Below are 25,902 nucleotides of genomic sequence, written 5' to 3'. Positions count from 1 at the left end.
AGCCTCCATTGCCCCCCACATAACTCCACCTTCCTTATATTACTCAGCCCCCATTGGCCCCCAAATAACTCCACCCTCCTTATGGGAGCTCAGCCCCCATTGGCCCTACATGACTCCACCTTCCTTATGGTAACTCAGCCCCCATTGGCCCCCACATAACTCCACCCTCCTTATGGGAGCTCAGCCCCCATTGGCCCTACATAACTCCACCTTCCTTATGGTAACTCAGCCCCCATTGGCCCTCACATAACTCCACCCTCCTTATGGGAGCTCAGCCCCCATTGGCCCTCACATAACTCCACCCTCCTTATGGGAGCTCAGCCCCCATTGGCCCTCACATAACTCCACCTTCCTTTATGGTAACTTAGCCCCAATAGAGAGGCGCAGGGATGATGTATTTTTGTAGTCAGAACACGGAAGTCCCGGACTTCCTCGTTCTTCAGTGTTTCTGTCTATGGGATTTTTGAATGGGTTTTTGCCGCGATGCTTCAAATAAGGTCTGTGGGCAACGCAAGCTTAATCAAACGCGAACCTGTGTTCAGCGGGATAATCTTCACACATGAGGACTACTTTCATGAGTTCTGTAGCGTAAATGCGAGCCCTAGAAGTAAAAAGCTCGTGCTAAGCTAATCCAGAACTACACTCTCAGTGTCGCATAGGCTTCCACGTCACATCAGCACTCAACCTGGACTGTTGTTGATGTGTGCGCTGCTGTGCACTGATTACCCCGGGCTGAACCAGGTGAGGGAAAGAGAATTTCCGTGTCCGTCCTTTGAAGTGATGACGTTATTGATGTATAATGTATATCCCCGTCGACTCAACAGTGTAGTCTCATTTAGCCGTTTGCTAGCTAGCCGCCCTTTTAACGGCACGTAAAAGCTTCAAAACTCATAAAAGTGGTCCTCATGTGTGAAGATGATATTACTAACCACTGGTTCGCGTTTGATTAAGCTTGCGTTGCCCAGAGACCTGATTAGAAGCATCGCGCCAAAAACCCATTCAAAAATCCTATAGGCGAAAAGAGTGAAGAACCAGGAAGCAGGGCCGATTTTACCAACGGGCTTACCCGGGCTGAAGCCCGGGGCCTGGGACATCAAGGGGCCCAAAAAAAAAAAAAAAAAAAATTTTTTTTTTTTTGGGGGACCCTTGATGTTTTTTTTTGGGCCCCCTGTCCAGGGTCTTCGCAAAAAATGTTTTTTTTACTGACGCCATTAAAGTTTTTTTGCAGAGTAATAACATCCACTGTGAGAGGGTGTCCACCCGCTATGCCGACCACTCGCAATGCCGACCTTAGGTTTAGGCGTGGGGGGTGGGAGAGGTTAGGTTTTGGGTTAGGGTCTGGGGGAGGTTAGGTTTAGGCGTGGGGGTGGGAGAGGTTAGGTTTTGGGTTAGGGTCTGGGGGAGGTTAGGTTTAGGCATGGGGGCTGGGAGAGGGGAGGTCGGAACAGCGAGAGGTCGGAACAACGACATGGAACCCTGTGAGAGGGCTCCCGAATTTATCGTGCTTAGGGCCCCCAGATGTACAGGGATGCCCCTGTGTGTGTGTGTGTGTGTGTGTGTGTGTGTGTGTGTTGTGATTGGTAAATTGGTAAATTGTAAATTGGTAAATCAAAAAAAAAAGACATTTCAGGTACGAACAGACTTGAATACTGCTTGATTGATTTGTGCAATAATTGTGAGAATGTGTGTGTCCACTGTAATAACAGCAATAATAAATACTAAATAATAATAATAAAAGTGCTTGTTGTGACATCTCAGTGGCAATGTTTTCTTTCCAATCAGGCTGTTTATGAAAGAACATGATGGCTAAACCTACAGTTTGTGTTTGTAAGTTAGAATGCTGACAGGAGAGCAGGTGGTGACATGAAAGTTAGTGAGAAAAGGAGAAGATACTGAATAATGACATCACAACAGTATAATCCTAATGTTGATTTAAAATGAGATATTCCTTTAAATACGGCTAAAAAAGGTAAAAAAAAAACACTCAAATTTTTGTCCCCCCTACCGCTTGAGGGGGGGGCCCTGCAGAGATGAATAGCCCAGGGGCCCATGAAGTGTAAAATCGGCCCTGCCAGGAAGTGTTAGCATCGATGATTTCCGGACTCGTTCCTGCAGCTCTCTATTGGTCCCCACATAACTCCACCCCTGCTTCCATCTGAAACACAATGACAAAAAGAGGAGATTCTCCTGCACTAAAATACACTGTGAGCTCTCTGTTCCCTCAGACAGATGATGTGTTTGCTGTGTTTGGATCCACACTGAGATGACATGCAGGCATCTGATGGAGAGAAAAACACACACGCACATGCACACGCACACACACACACACACACACACACACACACACACACACACACACACACACACACACACACACACACACACACACATTTAAATGATTTATTTATGTCCACATAGATACAGAGTACAAAGGACATAAACACTAGTAATCAGGGTTGGGGAGTAACGGATTACATGTAACGCCGTTACGTAATCTGATTACAAAAAAACGGTAACTGTTATCTGTCACAGTTCATTTTAAAATGTGTAATCTAGATTACAGTAACGGGGGTATAGTAACAACGTTACAGGCGGGATTACATTCGCCCTTGCCTCTTCATTCATTTTACAAAATAACAACAAGAAACGGTGTAGCCTGGTGCCAGTGACTGACTGTGACGAGGACGAGCGAGGCGGAGCAACAGCACTTTTACGTTCGCTCAGTGTTTAGACAGATCAAGCGCCTTCCACATGGATTCTACTGAAAATGATATTTTCAGTAGAATCCATGTGGAAGGCGCTTGTGTGTGGGGCCGTCAGCTGAGCTGCCAGGCAGTGGAAAATCTGCATTGAATGTATCCGCCTGATACCCGTGCTGACAAACGCTGCTCTAGTCGGCATGGGGCAAGAGGTTTTTACTTTCACTTACGGCCACATTCCACTGAGTCCGTGTTCGGTCCGTCTGCGCTGCGGTACGGCTTCGGAGCCGATACGTTTCCACTCTAATCATTGTGTCAACTCCCACCTACTCCGTCCCAGCTCCGACGATCCGGAGCTCTCCGAAAAAGATACGCAAGGCTTCTATTTTTCACGGATGTCGGAGCAAAGCTGCAGCAAGTTGGGTCAGGCGTGGAGTCAACAGGGCAGAAGTGCTTACAGCATTTCACTTCGTGTTTCAAGATTAAAGCAACAAGCTGCGTCTTCCACTCCACATCATGAAAAATACCCATAACGTAAATTAAAGTGGTCTTAAAAATAACTCTTGTTGTATTCTCCTTAACTTCATGTTGGTATAAACATTCTTATCTGGTTATCAATGGTAAAACATGCTTCATCTAGTTAAATAAGGGTTTTAGCCAGGACTCTTGACCAGGACTCCCTGGAAGAAGAGATCTTGTATCCCAATGGGACATTCCTGGATTAAAAAAAAAAAAATTAATCCAAAAGTAACTGAAAGTAATCCCTACTTTACTTTTAAATAGTGGTAATCGGATTACGTTACTAAGTACAATTTTTAACAAGTAACAAGTAACTTTAAGGGATTCCTATTTAAAAGTAACCTACCCAACCCTGCTAGTAATGCAATCAGATGTTGGGAGTTGGTCAGATACAAGAGTGCCTAATTGGCGACCACAATAATGCATACAAAGAAGATATATATAATACCGCACAGGGTGATGACAAAGGCACATTGACATACAGTTATACTGTAATACAAGATAAGGGACAGTATCCAATTTCATTTCATGGGTACAAAAAGCAGCGCCTCCTCCATATTGAGCGACTGCCAATAATAGCAGATACTGAACAATACCTTGCTAACTGTTTGGCCCTTCTCTTAGGTAGACCAGCCATCTGGAGGCCACTCACAACCAGCTTATGGACATGACCCATGCTACCAAATATGAAAACTATAAGTTTACACCTGTAGCCCAGCTGTGAAATGGTCTGCTCCAGCTGTTGATATTTTAGCATCTTGGTTATAAAGGCCTCCTCTAGGCTGTGGTCAAAGGTACAGCCAACCTCAAGAACAAACACCTCTCTGAGATTTTCATTCACGACCCACACACACCCACACAGACACACACACACACACACACACACACACACACACACACACACACACACACACACACACACACACACACAGCTGACATCAGAAATCACCGTTCACTGAGACTGTTCATCAGCTCTCAGTCAATGAGAAGCCAGTAGAAATACTGGGAGAGATAATTTAAACTGTGTGTGAGTGTGTGTGTGTGTGTGTGTGTGTGTGTGTGTGTGTGTGTGTGTGTGAGTGTGTGTGTGTGTGTGTGTGTGTGTGTGTGTGTGTGTGTGTGTGTGTGTGAGTGAGAGAGAGAGTGTGAGGTCATGTGTTCATGGTGTGTCAATACTCACATGTTGTCAGGATGTCAGCTGTGATCCAGGTTTAGTTGTTTTGTTTATTCTCCACCCTGTAGAGATGAAGACACCAACAACAACATCATCATCATCATCATCTGCAGGTTGTCACATGATCAACTCTCTCAGCTGGAAACTCTCTCTGCTTCTGACTGATCTGATTGACCTTCAGATGAACACACACACACACACACAGTGACTGGTGAAATTAACCCAGGATCTTCTTGCTGTGAGGCAACAGCGCCACCTTGCTGCCCTCCACCGCCATCAGTGAGAAAAGTAGCCATTGATGTGGTTGAGGATGAAAGGCTCCTCCAGTCAGTTTTCCTGCCTGTAGAAGCGTTGGTGTTCTATGAAAACCTTCTAATATCTATCTCGTATAGTCACACCTCATCTGATTTGACCAAAGAACTGACATTGAGAAGAACCAAAGGCTAAAAGCTTGTTCCACTGCAACATATTATGTGTAATATTATGTGCTCTGAACGTTGTGTTATTACCACATTAATTATCATATTTTAAATTCCTTCATTGTCTCCAACACTCTCACATCAAAGTTTGTCCTCCATAGATGATGGAGGCCATTTTGGAGCCATTTGGAGCCCTGTGTCTTTAAAACGATGGAGAATAAATATCATCACCAAAGTTAATCTTCCTTCATTTGAAGAGACCAGGAATGTGTGAAAACAATAGGAAGACAATGTGAGTCCTAAGCCTGATTTCAGATGAAATTACTCTATATAGACGTCCTCAAATTAACTTTCACCACAATATTCATATAATATTCATGTCAGCACATCATTAAGAAATGCTGTCTGACCTCAGAGTCTCCAGTCTGCAGTGTGGACTCTCCAGAAGATCAGACAGCAGCTTCACTGCTGAATACTCCAGCTGGTTGTGACTCAGGTCCAGGTCTCTCAGATGGGAGGAGGGGTTGGACTTCAGAGCTGAGGCCAGAGAATCACAGCTGCTCTCTGACAAGCTGCAACGCACCAATCTGAATAAAGAATAAAACATGTAGATATGAAATAAAACATTCCTGTATAGAAAACCTGATTGAAACCATGTTTCATAATCCACTCAGAGCTGTGGAGGTTTTAAATATACATGTTTCTAAAATAGTGAAGTCAACTGAAAGCAGCTGAAGCCAAGAGGCTGCCAGGTTCAAAAAGACATAACAAGGACAAAGCAGCACTCATTCATATGAATGACAACATGCTGCTGCTTCAATAAACAAGCAGAGACTCAAGAGTGAGTTAGTGAGTGGAGGCTTTTCTTCACTATAAAATAAATCAGCAGAAACAATTAAAAAAAGATGAGAATGTAAATGTGTGGCTGGTGGAACAAACTTCCACTTGAAAGAGTGGCATCACTCAGCTCAACACACAGAGCTAAACTTGGACATTGTAGCCTACTTGCTAAAAGATGTTTGTGTCCCTGTAATCAGAGTTTCAGGGCCGTCAATTCCCCCGTGCCAAACACGTTTCTATTGACCAGTTTTATTTTGTTTTATTTTTAACCAAAGGGCACGACCCAGATCTCTGTCTTTCCTCAGTGTGATTACTCACCAGCAGAGGGCAGGAGAGAGAGAAAGAGAGAGAGACACACACACACACACACACACTTTGAAGGATTTTTTTCACCAGCTCTGCATCCAGCTTGTCCCACGCTTTGGGGTCTATGAGTAATTAAAGTGGCTCTCTCAAATCAAGCAATCTGATTGGTTCACAGCTGTGGTATTTAGCGTATACCACAGCTAGAGCAGCATCCCCCGAAACACTCCGCCTCTTACAAAACAAATGGTAGCTACCTAGCTTGCGAGCCTCGAAAACTGTAGGCGATATCTTTTTTACCAGGATGGCGAAGGCATGACCTGCCGCTTTCGCCATCCTGGGAGGAGAAAACATAGTTTTGAGTCCCTCAAACCACCGGTGCTCTTGGAAAGGAAAAGTAATCAAATGGAGAGGAAGACTCATAAGCAAAAGGGCCTAAAGATGCAGGTTCAGTCACTCAAGGAGGTTTGAAAATGTAAAAGGCCTTACATTTAATGGGCTTGAATCATTAAAATACACCAACGCGTGTCGGCTTGCACCTTCTTCAGGGTGTGATGACACACAGAGAAATCCAGAAAACAAACATTAAAATGTAGCAAGTCAACCAAATGACAGCATCACTACAGATGCAATAAAACAATAAAAAGACAGTAGAACCAATGAGGAAACCACATGAGCAATACAGTGTTTTAGAGGAAAGAGCATTGGGAATGAAAGGAGAGAGAACCAATGGCTACATGTTAGGACTAAGGCCATGGCTATAAGTATGATGTGAGCTCCAAGTCCTCATTGAGACCAGGGTAACTGTTGCACCAGCTGAACCTTATTTATCTCTTAAGTTAGGCTGTAAAGTCTACACTTTGTGTGACCTTGATGAAGCACAGTGTGTTGAAACATCAGGTCACAACTTGAATTAAATATAGAAGCATAACAGAGTGTGCAGTTCTCCATCTTTTCACATGACACCTTCTTCAGGCAGTCTGCACCTCACCTGAAGTCTCTGGGTGCTCATCTCCAGCTCCTGTGTTCTTTACATTAAATGTCAGCATGATATTCATATAACATCTATAATGAACAAAGAACTGACCTCAGAGTCTCCAGTCGACAGTGTGGACTCTCCAGTCCAGCACACAGCAGCTTCACTGCTGAATGTCCAAGCGTGTTCCAACTCAGGTCCAGCTCTATCAGATGGGAGGGGTTGGACTTCAGAGCTGAGGCCACGACTTCACAGTGAGTCTCTGAGAGTTCACAGTTACGAAGTCTGTGATGACAGATTTAATGTAAAATCAGTTATTATCAAAACAGAGCTGAGAACAAGCATACCAATAACTTTATGCTGAATGAATATACATGACGGTGATAATAATAATCACAATGATAATAATCCTAGTCATAATAATTGTAATAATCATAATAACAGTTGTTTTAATCACATTTAAACATTTTAACCACAGCTTTAAGCTCCTGAACTTAAGCCCCCTTCACACCTTAACTGGAAGATATTTAGAAATAAAACTCTGAAAAGAAATTACAATCTGATAGAGTGAGTGTTGAGTAGCAGAGTAGAAGGAATACAGTGTGCAGTGTGAGTAGTGAAAGTGTGAGTAGTAGGAGAGTAGTAGACTGAAGTAGAAGCTCCGGGTGGCGCGGGTGTCAGGCCGAAGCTCCCTAACTGTGGCTTCAGGCCTAGCATCTGTGTTTGCCCAGAGTACCAAGCCACCTACATGAACCTGGAGGATGGGTATGTCAAGTGTGCAGCGTGTCTGGTGCCTCATCATGCTGGGCTGCCACTCGGCTCCTGTGACTTCACCTGCCTGCATTGCAGAGAGCTTCCACACGCTGAGCTTGTGAGCAGAGTGGAGTTATTTTCCGGGATGGGAACCACTCTCCACTGGGCGGCCATCACTGATGTGGCCGCCCCACACTACGATGCCGCTCAGTCGCCCTCTGCCTCCTCTGAAGAAGCTGAGAAGGAGGAAGAGGCAGCCGGCCGCTCCTCTCCCTTCTCCCCGCCGAACACCGCAGGCTCGTCGGAAGACATGAACGATGAGGGAGCCTCCCTCCAGCTCTCCCTCTCCCAGACTCTCCTCCTCACCAGGTTTCCCGGGCCACACCACCTCCTCTGCTTGCCACCCCTCATCCAGCAGCATCGGGGCAGCGGCTCAACCTTCCTGGTTTCCACCACAGCTCACAGCTTGGGCCTGGAGCTTCCTGCCCCGGGAGCCACGTGCTCCGAGGGCGGCTCTCCTCCTCTCTGGCTCCGCCCTGCCCAGCCTGCACGAGCTGAAACACTGCGGCCGTGCACCACGAGAGGTCCAGCTATGCGGTGGGAGGACATGACGCGGGTGGAGAGGGAGACAGACTGAGGCTTCTCCTCTGCTCCTCCACTTGAAGACAGCCTGGTCCTCCTGCTCCTGCCTGGTGCCTCCTTCTACAACAGAAGCATAACGTCCTGCTGTTGTCTGCCGCTCACATAAAGCAGCCTAAAGTCACTATTCAACACAATATGAAAAGTGTCCTATAGCAAATGTCCAGACTCTCAGAGTGCTGCTTTTGTGTAGGAAAGGTTCACAAAGTACAGGTTTATTATCTAAAAGTGACCCCGTGCTACTGTCCTCTGCTCAGATGAAGAGGATGGAGCAGCACAGTGTCCCCATATCCCATCTCCTTCTCCCCGGTCCTCACCACCGGCCAAGCAGCTCAAATATCAGATAGCAGTGGAGTTTGATATAAAGCCTAATATCACCCGCCTGGTAATAAAAACACTATAAAGGGCTTCACCCTCCTCCCTCTTAAAACTAAGATACCAGAGATAAAGTGTCATGTGTTTTTAATAGTGTACAAACATTAACGGCTTCGGCTCCAAAGCCCAATTCTCCAGATGGAGCTGGTGCCGTTCAGAAAGCTAGTTTGTCTAAAACACTATTTGAGTCTAAAGCAGGAAAACGATGAGATAAAACGTTTCCTGCTGGACCACAGCTTTATACTAATAATAAAGCTGTGAAAGAGGCTCGCGCCTTTAATACAACATCGCAAAGCTGTGTGTGTGTGTGAGTGTGTGTGTGTGTGTGTGTGTGTGTGTGTGTGTCTGTCTGTCTGTGTGTGTGTGTGTGTGTGTGTCTGTGTGTGTGTGTGTGTGTGTGTGAGAGTGTGTGTGTGTTTGTGTGTGTGTGTGTCTGTCTGTGTGTGTGTGTGTGTGTCTGTGTGTGTGTGTGTGTGTGTGTGTGTGTGTGTGTGTGTGTGTGTGTGTGTGTGTGTGTGTGTGTGTGTGTGTGTGTGTGTGTGTGTCACTCTAGACGGGAGGCCCGCTGCCTCGGTGGTGCTCCCAGAGGGCCTCAGAGGTTTTACAGCAGAAGACCTCGGACAAAAGCAAGCCTCCTGATTGGCCGAGAACTTGCGAGGGCGTGAAAGACTCAACCTTTCCGTCCAATCACAGGAGGGGAAGAAATGCACCAGAATTCACATTTCTCCCCACGTGGGCTCACTCTGAAAGAAGTGAGATTCCCGCTCGCACTCTGCCCCCTCCTCTCTGGGACGTCAGTAACCACACCTACTCCTCGCTCTCTGTCCTATGACAGGAGGGGAAGCCTCGCTCTCTGTCCTATCACAGGAGGGGAAGCCTCACTCTCTGTCCTATCACAGGAGGTGAAGCGGTGTTTGCCTAGGCGGCCTCATTCAAAAATAGATGACTTTTCCTCTCTCACCTACTTTACAACAATACCAGAGGAGAGACAGAGCAATCCTACAAGAGATAACTCTCTCACTCTCTTTCATAGTGGCCCCCGCACACAGCAGCAGCAGCACGGTGGGCTGAAAGCTGCTGTTGAAACAAATGAAACATACAGACTCATACAGAGTACAGCCCCTCTCAGAACCCAGCCCTGGCAGATGCATATTTCAATATTCCAATCTGCCAGGCACACTGCAAATACCTGCGCTTCTCCTTTCAGGGGGTAGCCTATCAATACAACCATCTCTCCTTCGGTTACGCGCTAGCCCCTCAAACCTTTACCAAGTGCATGGAGCTAGCCTTAGCCCCTCTATGAAGGAGAGGTATCAGGGTCCTCCACTATCTGGATGACCTGATTCTGCTGGACGAGTCAAGAGAACAGACTGCCTTGTTGCATACGATGGAGACAGTAGAGCACCTCCAATCACTGGGTTGTGCCATCAATTGGACAAAGAGCTCTCCCCTCCCCAGTCAGACAGTGACCTATCTGGAGATACACCTCGACTCCAGGGTCATGAGAGGGAGATTATCCTCAGAAAGGGTGGAAGTCCTACTCTCCCTCCTCCATCAATTCACCCCAGGAGCCACAGTGACAGCCCTCACTGTGAGGCACTTACTGGAGTGGTGGTGCTGGGTCTCCTTCACATGAGAATGATACAGTGCTGGTTCAATAGAATGAAAGTAGACTCGATACAGCACAAGAGGCGTGTCCTAAGACCCCCCTCTCTATTCTCACAGGTCTGGAGTTTTGGGGGACCCCCAACAGACTCTCAGAGGGAGTCCCTCTGGGGAGAGTGACGTCACACGTGACAGTGTTCACACATGCTTCCCTCTCCAGATGGGGTGGGGGGGGGGACACCCCCTCTTCCTGCACATAAATGCCCTGGAAGCACTTTGCCCCCCAGCTGTCAGGTTATCACATGCTGGTCAGAACAGACAGCACAACTGCAGCGGCTTACATCAACCACCAGGGGGAGACACACTCCGCCACACTCTTGGAAATAGCAAGGGATTTGCTGATGTGGTCACAAACACATCTGCTATCCCTCAAAGCTCTTTTTATTTCAGGTGTGGAAAATCAAGCATACATCATGGCATCATGGCATATGCCCCAGGACTGAAAGGTTTCCTGTAGAGAGCAAATGGTGCTTCATGGACATGAAAGGATAGGCTAGAATCTTATTCTCCCTCTTACTTTTCATATGTCTTAAATGAGTTTTCCCCTTTGAAAACCACACCTGCTCCCCGCGCCCGACCCGTGAGGATGCTAGGTGGTCCAAAGGGGGATACGCTGGTCACCCCCGCCTCTGAAAGGGCGGAGCCAATATAATATAAACAAAGGTTTGAAAGTAAACCATAGTTTATAGATATTGGAGCAGCCCTTTCAGATGTGGGCACACTGCTCCACAGAATAGTGAAGAAAAATGACTATTTTGGGAGCAGATCGATGTGCGCGCCCGCCTTATATACCCCACATGCTGCCCTCAAGGGAAACGATGTGCAAGGGGGCGTGGCCATGGTTGGTGACACCAAGTAGAAAAAATCTTCAGTCATCGCTGACGTGAGGGATTACTATCCAGCCTCTGAAAGGGCGGAGCCAATATCTATAAACTGAGTTGGACAAAGGGAGCAGCATTATGTATTATCTTGAACACCATATGGATATTGGAATACATGATTGTATTTTCAAAATGTAACATTTTATATCAGGAGGTTATACAGCAGTGGTGAAATTGTCGTGGTTTCTTGTCAAATATTGTCAGGGCTTGTTTATGAAGAGACTCAAACGGCTTTAGGGATGTCTTATGACCAACATGGCATACAATAGGAGAAATTAGAAAAAATAATTGTGTTTAAAAAGATCTTGGATGCCACAGTAGTGAGCGAGTTTCTGATTTGTCTGAAATTGGCTAGATTATATTTCAGTGTTTGGCTCATCTTCCCTATATGCTTTTTAAAGCACAGAGTGGGATCTAAAATAACGTATTTAAACTCATCAACATTTTGTATTGATGAACATATACAACACAGATGTGATGTTGATGTGATGTACTGGATTCAGACCCCAGGAAGACTAGCTGGTGCCATAGACATCAGTTAATGTGGATCCTTGTAAATAAATAAATAGATAAATAGATAAATAGATAGATAAATAAATAAATAAATAAATAAATAAATAAATAAATAAATAAATAAATAAATAAATAAATAAGATACCAGGACTAACCGAGCCTTCCTGCAGTTCCTCACAGCTGGGATCAGTCTAAGCCGTCCCTCATATGATGTGTTGTAGGCCTCCAGGTCCAACACATCTAGAACCTCTTCTGACATCTGCAGCATGTAGGCCAGAGCTGAGCAGTGGATCTCAGAGAGTTTCTCCTCTGATCTGTTCTCTGACTTCATGAACTGTTGGATCTCCTGATGTACTGACTGGTCATTCATCTCCATCAAACAGTGGAAGATGTTGATGCTTCTGTCAGGAGAGGATCTGGAGGTGGTCATCTCCTTCAGGTTGCTGATGGCTCTTTGGATGCTTTCTGGTCTGCTGTCTGTCTGACCCAGCAGGCCTCCTAAGAGTCTCTGGCTGGACTCCAGTGAGAGGCCATGAAGGAAGCGGACAAAGAGGTCCAAGTGGCCATTTTTACTCTGCAGGGCTTTGTCCATGGCCTTCTGCAGGAAGACATGCAGGGATGGATCAGCCCAGTCTTTTCCCAGGAATGTCTGCAGTACTTTCTCAGCCCTGTTTGTGTAGCAGTGGAAGATGTAGACTGCAGCGAGAAACTCCTGAATGCTCAGATGAACAAAGCAGTAGACCGTCTTCTTTAAGAGCACACACTCTCTTTTGAAGATCTCTGTGCACACTCCTGAGAACACTGATGCCTCTCTGACATCAAGACCACACTTCTCCAGGTCTTCTTGGTAGAACATGAGGTTGCCTGTCTCCAGATGTTCAAACGCCAGTCTCCCCAGCTTCAGAAGAGCTTCCCTGTCAGTCTTCGTCAGCTCCTGTTGACTCCTCTCACGTCTCTCATTATACTTCTGCTTCTTCCTCTCTGTCTGAACCAGCAGGAAGTGTGAGTACATCTCAGTCAGGGTCTTGGGCAGCTCTCCTCTCTGGTCTGTAGTCAACATGTGCTCCAGAACTGTAGCAGTGATGAAGCAGAAGACTGGGATGTGGCACATGATGTGGAGGCTCCTGGATGCCTTGATGTGGGAGATGATTCTGCTGGCCTGCTCCTTATCACTGCATCTCCTCTTGAAGTACTCCTCCTTCTGGTCATCAGTGAACCCTTGTACCTCTGTTACCCTGTCGACACATGTAGGAGGGATCTGATTGGCTGCTGCAGGTCTGGAAGTTATCCAGAGGAGAGCCAAGGGAAGCAGATTCCCCTTGATGAGGTTTGTCAACAGCACATTTACTGATGATGTCTGTGTGACGACAGACACAACCTCTGTGTTCTGGAAATCCAATGAAAGTCTGCTTTCATCCAGGCCGTCAAAGATGAACACAACTTTACAGACAGAGAGCTGCTCTGCTGTGACCGTCTGTAATGTTGGATGGAAAACATGGAGCAGCGTGAGAAGACTGTACCGCTCATCTTTGATCAAGTTCAGCTCCCTGAACGAAAGCGGAATCACAAGACTGACATCTTGATTTTCCAAACCCTCTGCCCAGTCCAGAGTGAACTTCTGCACTGAGAAGGTTTTTCCAATGCCAGCAATGCCCTGCGTCAGGACTACTCTGATGTCTCTCCCTTTTTCTCCCTTTTCTTCCTCTTGGCCAGGTAACCTTTCTTTGTTTTCTTTCTTTGTTTTCTTTCTTTCTTTTCTCTTGTCTAGGTAACTTTTCTTTTTTTCCTCCTCTTGGCCAGGTAACCTTTCTTCATTTTCTTTCCCTTTCTTCTCTTTGTCAGGTAAGGGTTTAAAGATGTCGTGGCACTTGATCGGAGCTTCATGGGTCTCCTCCATCTTGGATGCTGTCTCCTGTTTGAGTGGAGCATCATGGAGGGTCTTCATCTTGGACACTGTCTCCAGCTGCCACACCTCATGTTGGGTATTAACGTCTTCACTTCGTCCCACTGTGATGTAGAGCAAAGTGTAGATCCTGTTGAAGGAGGTTCCAGTCCCTGCTTCAGCGGTTCCTGCTTCAGTTCCTTCTGTCACAGATCCACATCTCTGTATCAAAATGATCTTATGCTCATCTAAAACCACCTGCAGAGCACAGTCCACTGGAAGACATGAAGGAGTAAATAAGGGTTACTCAAATACTCTATAGTATCTGGCATGAATTTTGTGTGTGTGTGTGTGTGTGTGTGTGTGTGTGTGTGTGTGTGTGTGTGTGTGTGTGTATATATGTACACACACACACACACACACACACACACACACACACACACACACACACACACACACACACACTGTGTATGTATATATGTTGCATGAGAAAGAAACATGTGTCTGTAGCAACACAAGAAGTCCTGGTTGTAGAAATGGGGACAACAGTAGATACACTAGGAGGTACGGTGGTGCAGTGGTAAGCACTATCGCCTCACAGCTCGAAGGTCGTGGGTTCGATTCCCACCTGGGCCGATGTGAACACTGAAGGAATGCGTGCCCGTCCGCATGTCCTCGAGTGCCCACCACCCGGGTGGGGTCGGCAAAATGGCCTTTCTGTGTGGAGTTTGCATGTTCTCCCCGTGCCTCCCGGGGGTCTCCTTCATATAGGAACCCCCTTCACAAAAACATGCAACATCCTGGTTGCTTATATGGTTCCTCCTCTGATCGTTAAGGGCGCCTGTTCAGAGGGAGGGGAACTGGTTGGAATAGCGTGAACCTCCCACGTGCTATGTCCTACCGGTGAAGCTTCCTCGGGCAGGTGAAAAGAAGCGGCTGACTTGACTGCCCATGTCTCGGAGGATGCATGGAATCAGTCTCGGCCCTCCCCAGATCGGCAGAGGATGGAGTAGCAACCAGGATTGAGTAATTCAAATGAGCACTAAACGGGGGATAAAAATGGGATAAAAAATCGGGAAAAAAACATAAAAAAAAAAAAAAAAAAAAAAAAAAAAAACAGTAGATACACTCCAAGTCTTACTTTGTACGATGCTGGTTTGACTGGATGTCTGCAGTCCAGGTCTCCGTCTGTCATCACTCGTCTTCCTCTCTCTGTGGAGATGAAGGCAATTCATTATGACAGATTAGAAACGTTTATAAAGGTAGTAAATCAACTAAAAAAGGTTTTAACTATCTTTTGTTGCTAGCAAGCAGAGTATGGAATTAATGGAAAGTATCAGTTGTGGTGACATCTAATGGACATAAATCATGAGTACAGGTTTGGGCAAGGAGGGCCACAGTCACATGGCCTGCAAAGGACTATGGGATATGGGTTGAGGTATTGCCACGTTCTGACTTAGTGATTCAGTCTATTTCGTGACCTGAGAGCGACTGTGAGCAGTGATGGAATATGTAGAGTACCAGGAAATAAGCGGCTCCAGCTACTTGCTGGGTCAAAAGAGAAGCGTCTTGTCTTTCTGTTCCTGCGTCTCTTCACAGAAAGACATGTAGCATCTTTGTTGCTAACTTGATGACACAAACATAAACCTGTCAAGTGCAGTGGATCACTGAGTACACAGATCATAGTGTGAACACTACATTACTGGTGGGCGGGATGAGACAATTTGATTGACACATGATGGACGTGCTATTGATTAACAGTAGTGTTAAAAGCAGCATCAAATTAAACAGGGTAGTGAAGCAGTATTTAATTAAAAGAAGCAGCGACGTTTAGAAACACATTAAACTGAAATGCTGAAATTCCTTTTGAATAAATAAATGTTGGTAAATATCACTTATCAGCCATGACAGCAAAGTTAATATCGGTTATCAGTATCTGTCACAATTTTCATATTGATGCATCCCTAATTGGGTTGTTCAGCACACTCTACTCAGACGCCTAATCACAGTATTTCTGCTATACAATTGTGGCTGTGAGCCAGTGTTGAAAAAGTGTGCAAAATCTAGCAGATAATGAGTAAGTATTGGACTTTTCTCATTTGGCTTCAAAACAGTTTTTTGACTTTTTGTGGTTATGTAACAAACACTTTCCTACGAGCTGGTGCATCGACTCCGCAATAGAGAACCAAAGTCACGGCCACTTCCAGTTACGAACACATTTCATCCGCCAATACATTTTTATTAAAAAAATAAAAAATAAAAGTTTTACTTGGTCAAAGCACTCGGCCCAAGTTTTGTTCTGGGTGAAATGTTCTATGGTCTCTCGTGATTCTAATAATACAGATTTTACTCATGTAACTTTTCTGTCTTACTGCTACATTTTCAAGGTGCTTTTTTGGTGCCGTAGCAGCAGTGAGGGGGCGCTGCTGAGCTGCTGTTCATTTAACCCCGACTGATTCTGGATCAGATCCTGGGCTCTGGCCCTGATTGAAATTACAACACACTACATCACTGTCATTATTCTGTAGATTACATTTTGTTGAGCAGCAATAAAGAATCTTAGGTTTGGGTTCAAAATGGGATTTATCCATTTCAAACAAATTTGCAACCTGGAATGCATCAACAAATATTTCAGATGATCATTTCCCCCAAAACCTTCGGTCAGAAGGACTTACACGTAACTTTAATGTGCTTTGCTTTAATGCCACCAATCATTTTCTAGAGAGTACAGGCATCAGGCACGCAGTGCATATGTAATTATTTTAATTATATTCCTACCATGCATGAGACTCATTCATTGCTTTATGGAGGGAATGCTGTTTAGCCACAGCAGATGACTTGTTCCATGATTTCTCAGTGTTTTATGGTTGTCACTCAGTCTATGGCCATGCTAGTTAAACCTAAACCCTTTTCCTTAACGGTGACACGGGGCGTAGCCCGACTGTGACACGGGGCGTGGCGCTGGCCGTCCAGCGCTGCAATTAGATGCATCTCAGCAAAGTGGCCAAACTAATTGAGTAACACCTGCAGCTGAATCACTTGGTTTGAGCAAGTAAAACTATTTTCATCAGCATTTGATGAACTGTCTATGGAAAAAAGAATGGAGGATGAAATCTCTTGGTTCATATACCTAAAGTGGGCATGACTTTGGCTCTATTGAATCTGTGTCTTTCTTTCACTGCAGCAAACTGGGGTCTGCTCAGGGCTCTTAGTGTCCGGCAGTTCAAGTCTTTTCCATGATTTATTCATTCAAATTAATTTAACTTTTCAAGTGTTTTGCCTTAGATTAAGCTGTTTTCATAACTTCTGTGCAACATCCTGTGTGCTTTACGCATTAACTGTCATTAAGTGTAATACATGTTTTAGGCCAGTAGAGGGCAGGGCATAATTTGTTATGTGAGGGAGTCAGTGTAATACGTGCATGGTCAGGTGTCAACACATGCTGTATCAATTTAAATTAATTCTACTATTTTATCCTTCCATTTCTAAATGGAGACATAGAGTCCAGCAAAGTGTTTTGTTTTAAACCGTTTTTTTTCTATTTTCAGTGATGAGACTAGTGAACTACATGTAATTAAACTACCAGTTAAACTACATTTTTCAGCAACCTGCTGGTAGTTCAACTACATTCATATTTACATCATGATTCAAGTAGTTAAAGTACTTTTTTGACATTTTTGTGTAGTTTACTGAAACTACAAACTACAAACAAACAGAAGGAAGTTTGGTTTTGTTCCAGAGGCCATTCGACTGGTGAACAGCCACAGTACAAGAAATGGTCAGTTTATCTAGTTTATCAGTTTATGTCTACTAAATCTGCTAAGACTAAGTCTGCACCTTGACCTTTTGATTTGAACCCTTGAACAAGTCTAATATGCACTTGGATTGTATTGACTGAATTTAATTTGTATTGATCTGACACCTATATTCCTTTGTGGTGTTGGATACATTGTAATCAGGGATCTTGCTTTATCAGTGTCATTTATTGTATTTATTGTCTTGTTTTTTGTATTGTTTTTAAATGTGTATAAAGTACAGCTTGTTTGCAGTATTCATGCCTTAAATTGCCCCTTGCGGGACTAATAAAGTTTTTTTAATTGAATTGAATTGAATTGAATTGAATTGAAACATTAACATTAAACATTAATTAATGTTAACACAACTACAGCACATTACGGGGGTGGTGATTTTTTTTTACTATAGTATTGATAATTCTTACATGGTTACTTTCTACTGTAATTATTTAGTTCATGAATCTGTTTAGAATTTAGACTGCAGGAGCGAATGGGGAGAAAGCATCTCATTGTACAGTACTTGTTACACATGACAATAAATTATTATTGCCATTTATTAACAAATGTTCAGAGAAGTCGTTGCTATTTTAGAACTTACTTGTCTAACTGAGTAATGCTGCTGGCTGCAATACCTCCACCTGGACTCTAGTTTCTAGAAGGCAGCTGTCTGACTGATGGACATTGTATACAAAACATTCCTTGCACTTTCCCATGAATGAAGGCGGTCACTTTCGTGACAAAACGTGACACAAATCGTGACTGACAGACACCTCCACCTGCCTGTCCACCTAGGCAATTTTATCATAGGATTGGTTTCTATTATGTTGAAAGGTATTATCGGTAAAATATTATGACAATATCAGCCAGGACATTTGATTATATTATTGATGAAGTTATTACATTACTTGGTTTATTACATTTTTGATCAAGTTAAGTACAGATTTTACTACATTTTCATGATATTATGATGTTATTGAGTGCTACAGTCCTCTTACTTTGTGTCTGGGGGTCCAGGTTCATTACTGAACTCTGGACCGTGGCCTTTAGAGCGATCACTCTTACAGCTGGGTGCTGGAGACTCTGCTCTGCCCTGCCCTGCCCCCATCTTCTGGACTCGAGTCAGTCTGAAACACACACACGCGCACGCGCACGCGCACACGCACACGCACACGCACACGCACACGCACACGCACACGCACACGCACACACACACACACACACACACACACACCTGTTAATCACCTTATTTATTTTTAAATATTTTATTTATTTATTTATATAAGTCACTCTGTCGGTTGGTGTGTCAACAAAAAGGTCACCACGTTTTTCACCCTTGGAGGCCAATATTTTGCATGGATGGAGGTCAAGTATGTGTGAAGGTGTGTATTTGTGTTTATGTCAGTTTGATAAAAGGGGTGTTTGAAATGCAGTGTGGCAGAGGATGGGCTGCCCTCACCATCCTGCATTTCACACAGTTGCATAAATGCTAACTATGCTGGCTGGGAAGAACGGGAGGATTTCCTCCATGTTGACCCATTGGCCACACATGTATGACAGACACCACCTGAATGTATTGTATTGATGATGTTAGTCTCTATAGTAGCTATTTCATTGTAGTGAACTTTTTTAAACTTGACCTCACTGTATACAATGAGCTATTGTGACCTCTAGAATAATCACAACCTCAGTTGAGAGTTTTAAAAGACAGCTTAAAACTCACCTTTTTTATTCAATTCAATTCAATTCAATTAAAAAAACTTTATTAGTCCCGCAAGAGGCAATTTAAGGCATGAATACTGCAAACAAGCTGTACTTTATACACATCCAAAAACAATACAAAAAACAAGACAATAAATACAATAAATGACACTGATAAAGCAAGATCCCTGATTACAATGTATCCAACACCACAAAGGAATATACTGTAGGTGTCAGATCAATACAAATTAAATTCAGTCAATACAATCCAAGTGCATATTAGACTAGACTATATTGTGCCTATGGTGTGATTAAACTGTGTAACCACGTGTAGCAGCCCTTACTGGTTTGCACTTTTAATTTAGCATGTTACACATATATATATTTGTGGGATATGCTTAGTTATGTTATGCCTGATCTGTTTATCTTCATGCTTTGATGAGGTATCATGTCTGTGTTTACCTTGTATACTGTTTGTAGTTGTTCTCCTATTATATTGCATTATGTTTTATTTGTATTTTCTTATTGTACAGCACTTTGTGATAGGTGCTATATAAATAAAGTTTTACTTACTTACTCCTTGATGGTTAGGGAGGAGACAGTGAGGATGATAATTCTTCTGAGACTCTTTTACCCCTTCCAAATGCTCCCTATATTCCCAACCATTTTTGATTTACTCAAAAAGATGATTTCATGACATTTGGCAAGGAAAAGGAAAGATAGGGTGGATTTTGCTGTCCTATAGTAGCCATTTCATTGTAGTGAACTTTTTTAAACTGGATTTTGCTGTTCCCAACATCAAAGTTTATTACTGGGCAGCCGCAGCACAACTTATTAAATCACTAGTTGTATGGATGTCAGATGAATGGCTCAATATAGAAAAATCGTCTTCTATCTCGGTCCCGCTAAGGGACTGTCCGATATTTACGTGGGGTGGGTTGGTGTAAAATATGATATATATTATTTAATTGGGCGTCCGGTTAGTATAGCCACAGATTCCCTGCCTACCAACACAAGGGTCACAGGTTCGCACCCCCGTGCTACCTCCGGCTTGGTTAGGCATCCATACAGGCACGTTTGGCTGGTGTCTGCGTGTGGGAAGCCGGAATGAGGGTATGTGTCCTGGTCGATGCACTAGCGCCTCCTCTGGTTGGTCAGGGCGCCTGTTCGAGGCGGAAGGGAACTGATGGGAATAGTGTGATCCTTACACATGCTACGTCCTGTGCATGTCCGATTTTGGGCACGACACTCTGTTGGGTTCTCGGCAGTGCATCCTCCATGTTTGAAGACGATCGGATGAACGGTTCTCGAGATAAAGCACTTTTTTATGTGGCCAGTAGGTGGCACTATGACTATGCACCTGTCCGGAATTGGGCGCTGCTCTCCATCAGGTTCCCGGCAGCGCACTTTCCAAGTTTGAAGTCGATCGGATGAACGGTTCTCGAGAGAAAAAAACACATTTTGTGTTACCAGTAGGTGGTGCTATGACAATGTATGTGATCAAACCACACAGACTTTGTCAATGCAGTCTGTCTGGTCCCCAGCAGCACACTCTCCAAGTTTGAAGTCGATAGGATGAACGGTTCTCGAGATAAACCACCTTTTGTGTTGACAGTAGGTGGTGCTATGACTATGAGCATGTCCCAAATTGGACACTGCACTCTAGAGATGCGCGGGTCACCCAGAACCCGCCGGGTCCCACGGGCGGTCTGGGGGCCGGCGGTGCGGGCGGGACAGGCTCAGAACGTGACAAAGCAACATTATAATATAATTTAGTCAGAGCAGTGAAACACACAGACTAACCCTTTATTAAGACGTGAACTCTCTCTCACACAATCAGCGAGCCTGAAGCCGTCTGCACTAATAAAGAAACACTTCACATGAGGTAGCCTGCCTATGTGCTCTCAAAACAAACATTTTGCAAGGATTATTCGCTGTAATTATTATTTGAAGTGTCCATAAAACGAATGCCACCGCAGATTTTCTGTGGACTCGACTGTGATCTATTTGTCAACTTTACTGCAACGTGAGTAGTAGGGCTGTGAATCTTCACTGGCCTCACGATTCAATTCGATTACGATTCAGAGGGCTACGATTCGATTCGATAATGATTATCGATGCATCTCGATGCATCGCGATGCATCTTAAATCGATGCATCACTTTTTTTCACGAATACATGATTTTTTTCTCACTTTCTTTTTTCTCACTGTGTGGCTACTTTTAAAATAAAAGTGCATTTAGAATTGCATTGTATTATGATCCATAATTAATATAAACAACTGCATGTACTTCCATTATATTTTATTTGATTATATATATATATATATTTTTTTTTACTAATCGATTTTTGACATTTGTGAATCGATGCAGAATCGTGCAGGTCCGCATCGCGATGCATCTTATAATCGATTATTTTTGACACCCCTAGTGAGTAGGCTACATGACCAATTGAGAGCGCATGAGGTAATTAAAAGAAATGGGGAAGAATAAGAAGTGTTTCTGTAGCCTACCTCTACCTGCTACCTCCATTTGAAGACCTTGGATTAATTGAAGAAAGACCGATAATAGCTGAGTTTGTAACGCCAACGAAGCAGAAAGAACTCAACGACATGAAAGCAGATGCGCAGCGCATCCAGAGCAGTAAAACTGTTGTCACGCACCGACACGCATGTGTGTGTCTGTGTGAGAGAGAGAAAGCAGGGGGGGAGACAGAGTTTGCACACCTTGGAGAGCTCTGCTGCGCTCAGCGTGAGTCCAGAGACATATTACATTAAATTGGCCGTTTGCGGGCTGTTGGGTTGGGTTGGGTTGGGCATTTTCAGATATTTTAATGGGTCGGGCGGTGCGGACTGGCTCTAATGACGGGTTGTGTTGGTGCGGGCGTTAAAAAACCCTGACCCGCGCATCACTACGGCAATCCAATCCAATCCACTTGATTTATATAACACATTTTAAAAATGACAGGGATTACCAAAGTGCTGTACAAAAACAAAAATAAGTGCACAAAACTATCTAAAAAACATAACAAGGAAACACAAACATCTCGTCAACAGTCAGAAAAACTGGGCAAAGACCACAACTCTCAGATTGAATTAAAAGCCAGGGAGTAATAGCTTTTCCACACCACGTCCGTATTTTCGTCCGAAATTTCCGCATGGAAAAAAAAAGAATACGACCTCATTTGTGTCAATCATCATTGACACACTGAGTCCGACAATTACGTCCGTCATTTAAGTTTTCGGACGAGGTTCGATTTTCTGCGTTTTCTGCATCAGTCAATAGATTTTTGCGAGCTGGGACCCGTCTGTGTTTTCAGATGACGGATTAAAAAACACGCATACGAAAACAATTGGACTGTGTGTGCAAAGACCTTAAAAGTGGGTTTTTAAACGAGATTTAAAAGATTCGAGGGTGGAGGCCAATCTGACAAGGGAAGGTAGCCTAATGCATTCCACCATTTTGGTGCTGCAACTGAAAAAGCACGGTCACCTCTGGTTTTCATTGAGGTTCTGGGGTCCACAAGTTGCAGCTGGTCAGCGGAGCGCGGTGACCTTAAGGGAGCCTTGACCTGGATAATGTCACACAGGTACTGAGGCGCCAGACCGTGTATCGATTTAAAAGCAAACAATAACATTTTAAAATCAAGCCAGTGGAGGGAGGACAGAATCGGAGTGATGTGGTCATACTTGCGGGTTCCAGTAAGGAGACGCGCCGCAGCATTTTGAACTAACTGCAAACGTGCAACAGAAGCCTGGTTTAAGCCAGCATAAAGTGCGCTGCAGTAATCCAATCGTGTGGAGATAAAAGCATGTATCCCTCGTTCAAAATCATTAAAAGACAACACAGATTTAATTTGAGCAAGAAGCCTCAAATGATACAAACAGGAACTGACCACAGCATTTATCTGCTTATCAAATTTAAAAGCATTGTCCATTTTGACACCAAGATTTGAGAGCATGGGTTTGACATAGGGTTTCAGGGAACCTACAGTAGGTCTAGGTGGAGGGGGTCACTGGTGCCACTGGATCCAAACACTATGACCTCTGTCTTACTCTCATTTAAGAGTAAAACATTCTGAAACAGCTCTATCTGGCTGATACCCTCTCATGTGCACCAAGGCGTGATGTCAGTCCATGAAGAGAGGAGCAGCATGACCTCAAACCTCAAACGATAGCCGTTCAGCTGATTTCTCCACAGCGGCTAGAGGAACTCCATGAGCACACAGCTCTAGACTCTAGAGGGTGTTGTCTACATAGAGCAGGGGTGGCCAAACTATGGCCCGCGGGCCAACTGCGGCCCACTGCCCATTTTTAAGTGGCCCGCCATGAATTTAGAAAAAAAAAAAAAAAAACTGTTGCTAAAATCGTTTTTTTCCATTTTTCTGTTTTAAAGTTTAAAACGGAAAACGGAAACGAACACTTAATATCGTTTGGCCCGCGACTCCTTATATTTTTCTGTATGCGGCCCACAACCAAAAAAGTTTGGCCACCCCTGCTCTAGAGGAACTCCATGAGCACACAGCTGCAGACAGCACCCAGTGCTTCCCAACCTTTTTTGTGTTATGTACCCCTTGAGCTGTTTTACCATGCCAATAGTAGGCCTACCCCTCACTCATGCGTGTCAATAATTCTCCTAAATTTGTTATATTAAACTTATATTAAACTTTTAGATGACCTCCCTAACACATCTCATTATTAAAATAATTTTAATTACTCATCTTTAATACAATTCTGACTTTCAATTGGAAAAAGTAATCGGTTTTGATCTTTTTGGAAATACATTGTAATCCCCAATCTTTCCAAGTACCCCCTGCAAGCTGCTGAAGTACCCCTAGGGGTACACATACACCTGGTTGGGAATCACTGCTCTAGAGGAACTCCATGAGCACACAGCTGCAGACAGCACCCTCCATGCAGACGCTCACCCGTTTCATTCAAAGTGGATGGCCAAGACGTGTCTGCAGTGTGCCAGAGGAAGTGAAACCATTCTTTGGTTTCCGTGAGGAACTGGCTGTTGAAAACAACATCATGATGAAAGGCAGCAGAGCAGAGCAGTTATTCCTGTATCTCTGCACTCAGAACATCTGAAGGCGTTGCACAAAGGACACCCAGGTGTGGAATCAACAAAGAGAAGGACAAGAGAAAGTGTGTTCTGGCCTTCAGTCAATGATGATATGGAGACATTCAGCCATTCAGGCATGCAGCATCTGTGACAGCCTATTTGAATGGAATAATGGAATAATCATCACTATCTTATATATATATATATATATTTAAGCAATATAGCATGAGAGCCAGTGTGTTGTGGCAAATATATCCCGCTGCTCAGTTGTTATCCCACTCGGCCTGCGGCCCCGTGGGATAACAACTGATCAGCGGGATATATATGCCACAACACACGCTGCTCGAGTGCTATATTGCTTTTATAAAACGGTTTCCAAGTATGATAATATAAATATAATAATAATACTATAAGTCCGACTGGCATGGTATTCTGATAGAGTCAGTTGAAACACTACTGTAAGGCGGGACCTCTAGCAAGAAGATAGACGTGCGGGTGATTTGATTGGATCGTTCTGGAGACTGAAGTTGACATTGGCCAATCCTGGCGCTTGCTGAGAAGCTGAGAGCTTTCTGGAAAGCCTGACACGCAGCTCGAGCGCAGCGCTGCATTCTCAGCGCTTGCTGAGAAGCTGAGAGCTTTTCTGCAAAGCCCGACACCAACTAACGTTACGGGGTTAAATGCGGGGTTAAATGCGGGGTTAACAGCCTTTTTTTTTTGCAAAGAAGACATTAGCCCGCGTCTATTCTTGTACAAAACATAATTTTCTGCGAAGTATTAGTAAAGTTATAAGCGAAGATCGATTCACAAGGATCTGACAGCTGTCTCCGCCATTTGTTTTTTCTACTTTTAGTAAGAGAGTTGCCATGGCAACCAATAACCCATGGCCATGGGTTATTGGAGTGGGTTATTGGATTTATACAATGGCTGTGAACCAATCAGATTGCTTGATTTGAGAGAGCCGTTTTATAAATATATATATATATATATATATATATTCCGGTGCGCTGTGTATATATTCCGCTGTGTATATATTCCGGTGACCTGTGCGCTGCACCGCACAGGTCCTAGACCTGGTGAGACGAGGGAGGAGCCCGGCTGGGTGGCAACCCACAGAGCCCGGTCCCTCTACGTACCAGAGCCCTTCTCCCCCCCCGGTCCTGGCAGAGTAGTTCCAGAGCAGCGGATTGAGTGGCCCTGACCGCGTGACCACCTTCGACCCTTCCTAGAGGGCTGACAGTGGGTAGCTACTGGGACGTAAGTTGGGGCTTGGCCAGCCCCGGCTGGGTCACCTGGGCGAGGGTGTATGATGTTGCGAGACCCGAAACATCCTATGACCCCAGGGTACATCACTGAGGATACGTCCCAGTTGCATCCATGCAATGTTTTCTCTTTATAAGTTGCAACACATATATTTGAATGGAATAATCATCACTATCTTGTGCTTGTGGACTCATACTCGGGACGGTTTGAGACTGACCAACTTAACAATTTCTCATCCCTATGTTGTGAGGAGGAAGTGTGGCGAGCCACGCTCATACATGGTAGAGTCTGAAGAAAAGGAATACAGACGCAAACGACATCACATATATATATATAACACTGTTATATATGTGTGTGTGTGTGTGTGTGTGTGTGTGTGTGTGTGTGTGTGTGTGTGTGTGTGTGTGTGTGTGTGTGTGTGTGTGTGTGTGTGTGTGTGTGTGTGTG

At 44.3% G+C, this 25,902-nt stretch overlaps 1 protein-coding gene across 1 annotated transcript in view; it reads right to left on the bottom strand.

Annotated features, from left to right (window-relative positions):
* Positions 1–2,129: 2,129 nt before the first annotated feature.
* LOC310790809 (protein NLRC3-like) overlaps positions 2,130–25,902 on the bottom strand; it is a gene marked incomplete at its 5' end in the record, with an annotated part of 46,841 nt that continues 23,068 nt past the window's right edge. The window contains 7 exons of the mRNA XM_083652521.1: positions 2,130–2,278; positions 4,399–4,454; positions 5,222–5,398; positions 7,042–7,215; positions 11,912–13,913; positions 14,780–14,850; positions 18,428–18,556. Coding sequence (XP_083508647.1) covers positions 4,430–4,454; positions 5,222–5,398; positions 7,042–7,215; positions 11,912–13,913; positions 14,780–14,850; positions 18,428–18,556 — 2,578 coding nt within the window. The 3' untranslated portion in view covers positions 2,130–2,278; positions 4,399–4,429. The remainder of the gene's footprint in view (positions 2,279–4,398; positions 4,455–5,221; positions 5,399–7,041; positions 7,216–11,911; positions 13,914–14,779; positions 14,851–18,427; positions 18,557–25,902) is intronic.

Source organism: Poromitra crassiceps (assembly GCF_964638095.1).
Source record: "Poromitra crassiceps genome assembly, chromosome: 15".
Taxonomy (NCBI): domain Eukaryota; kingdom Metazoa; phylum Chordata; class Actinopteri; order Beryciformes; family Melamphaidae; genus Poromitra; species Poromitra crassiceps.
This window is presented reverse-complemented; position numbering and strand designations above follow the sequence as displayed.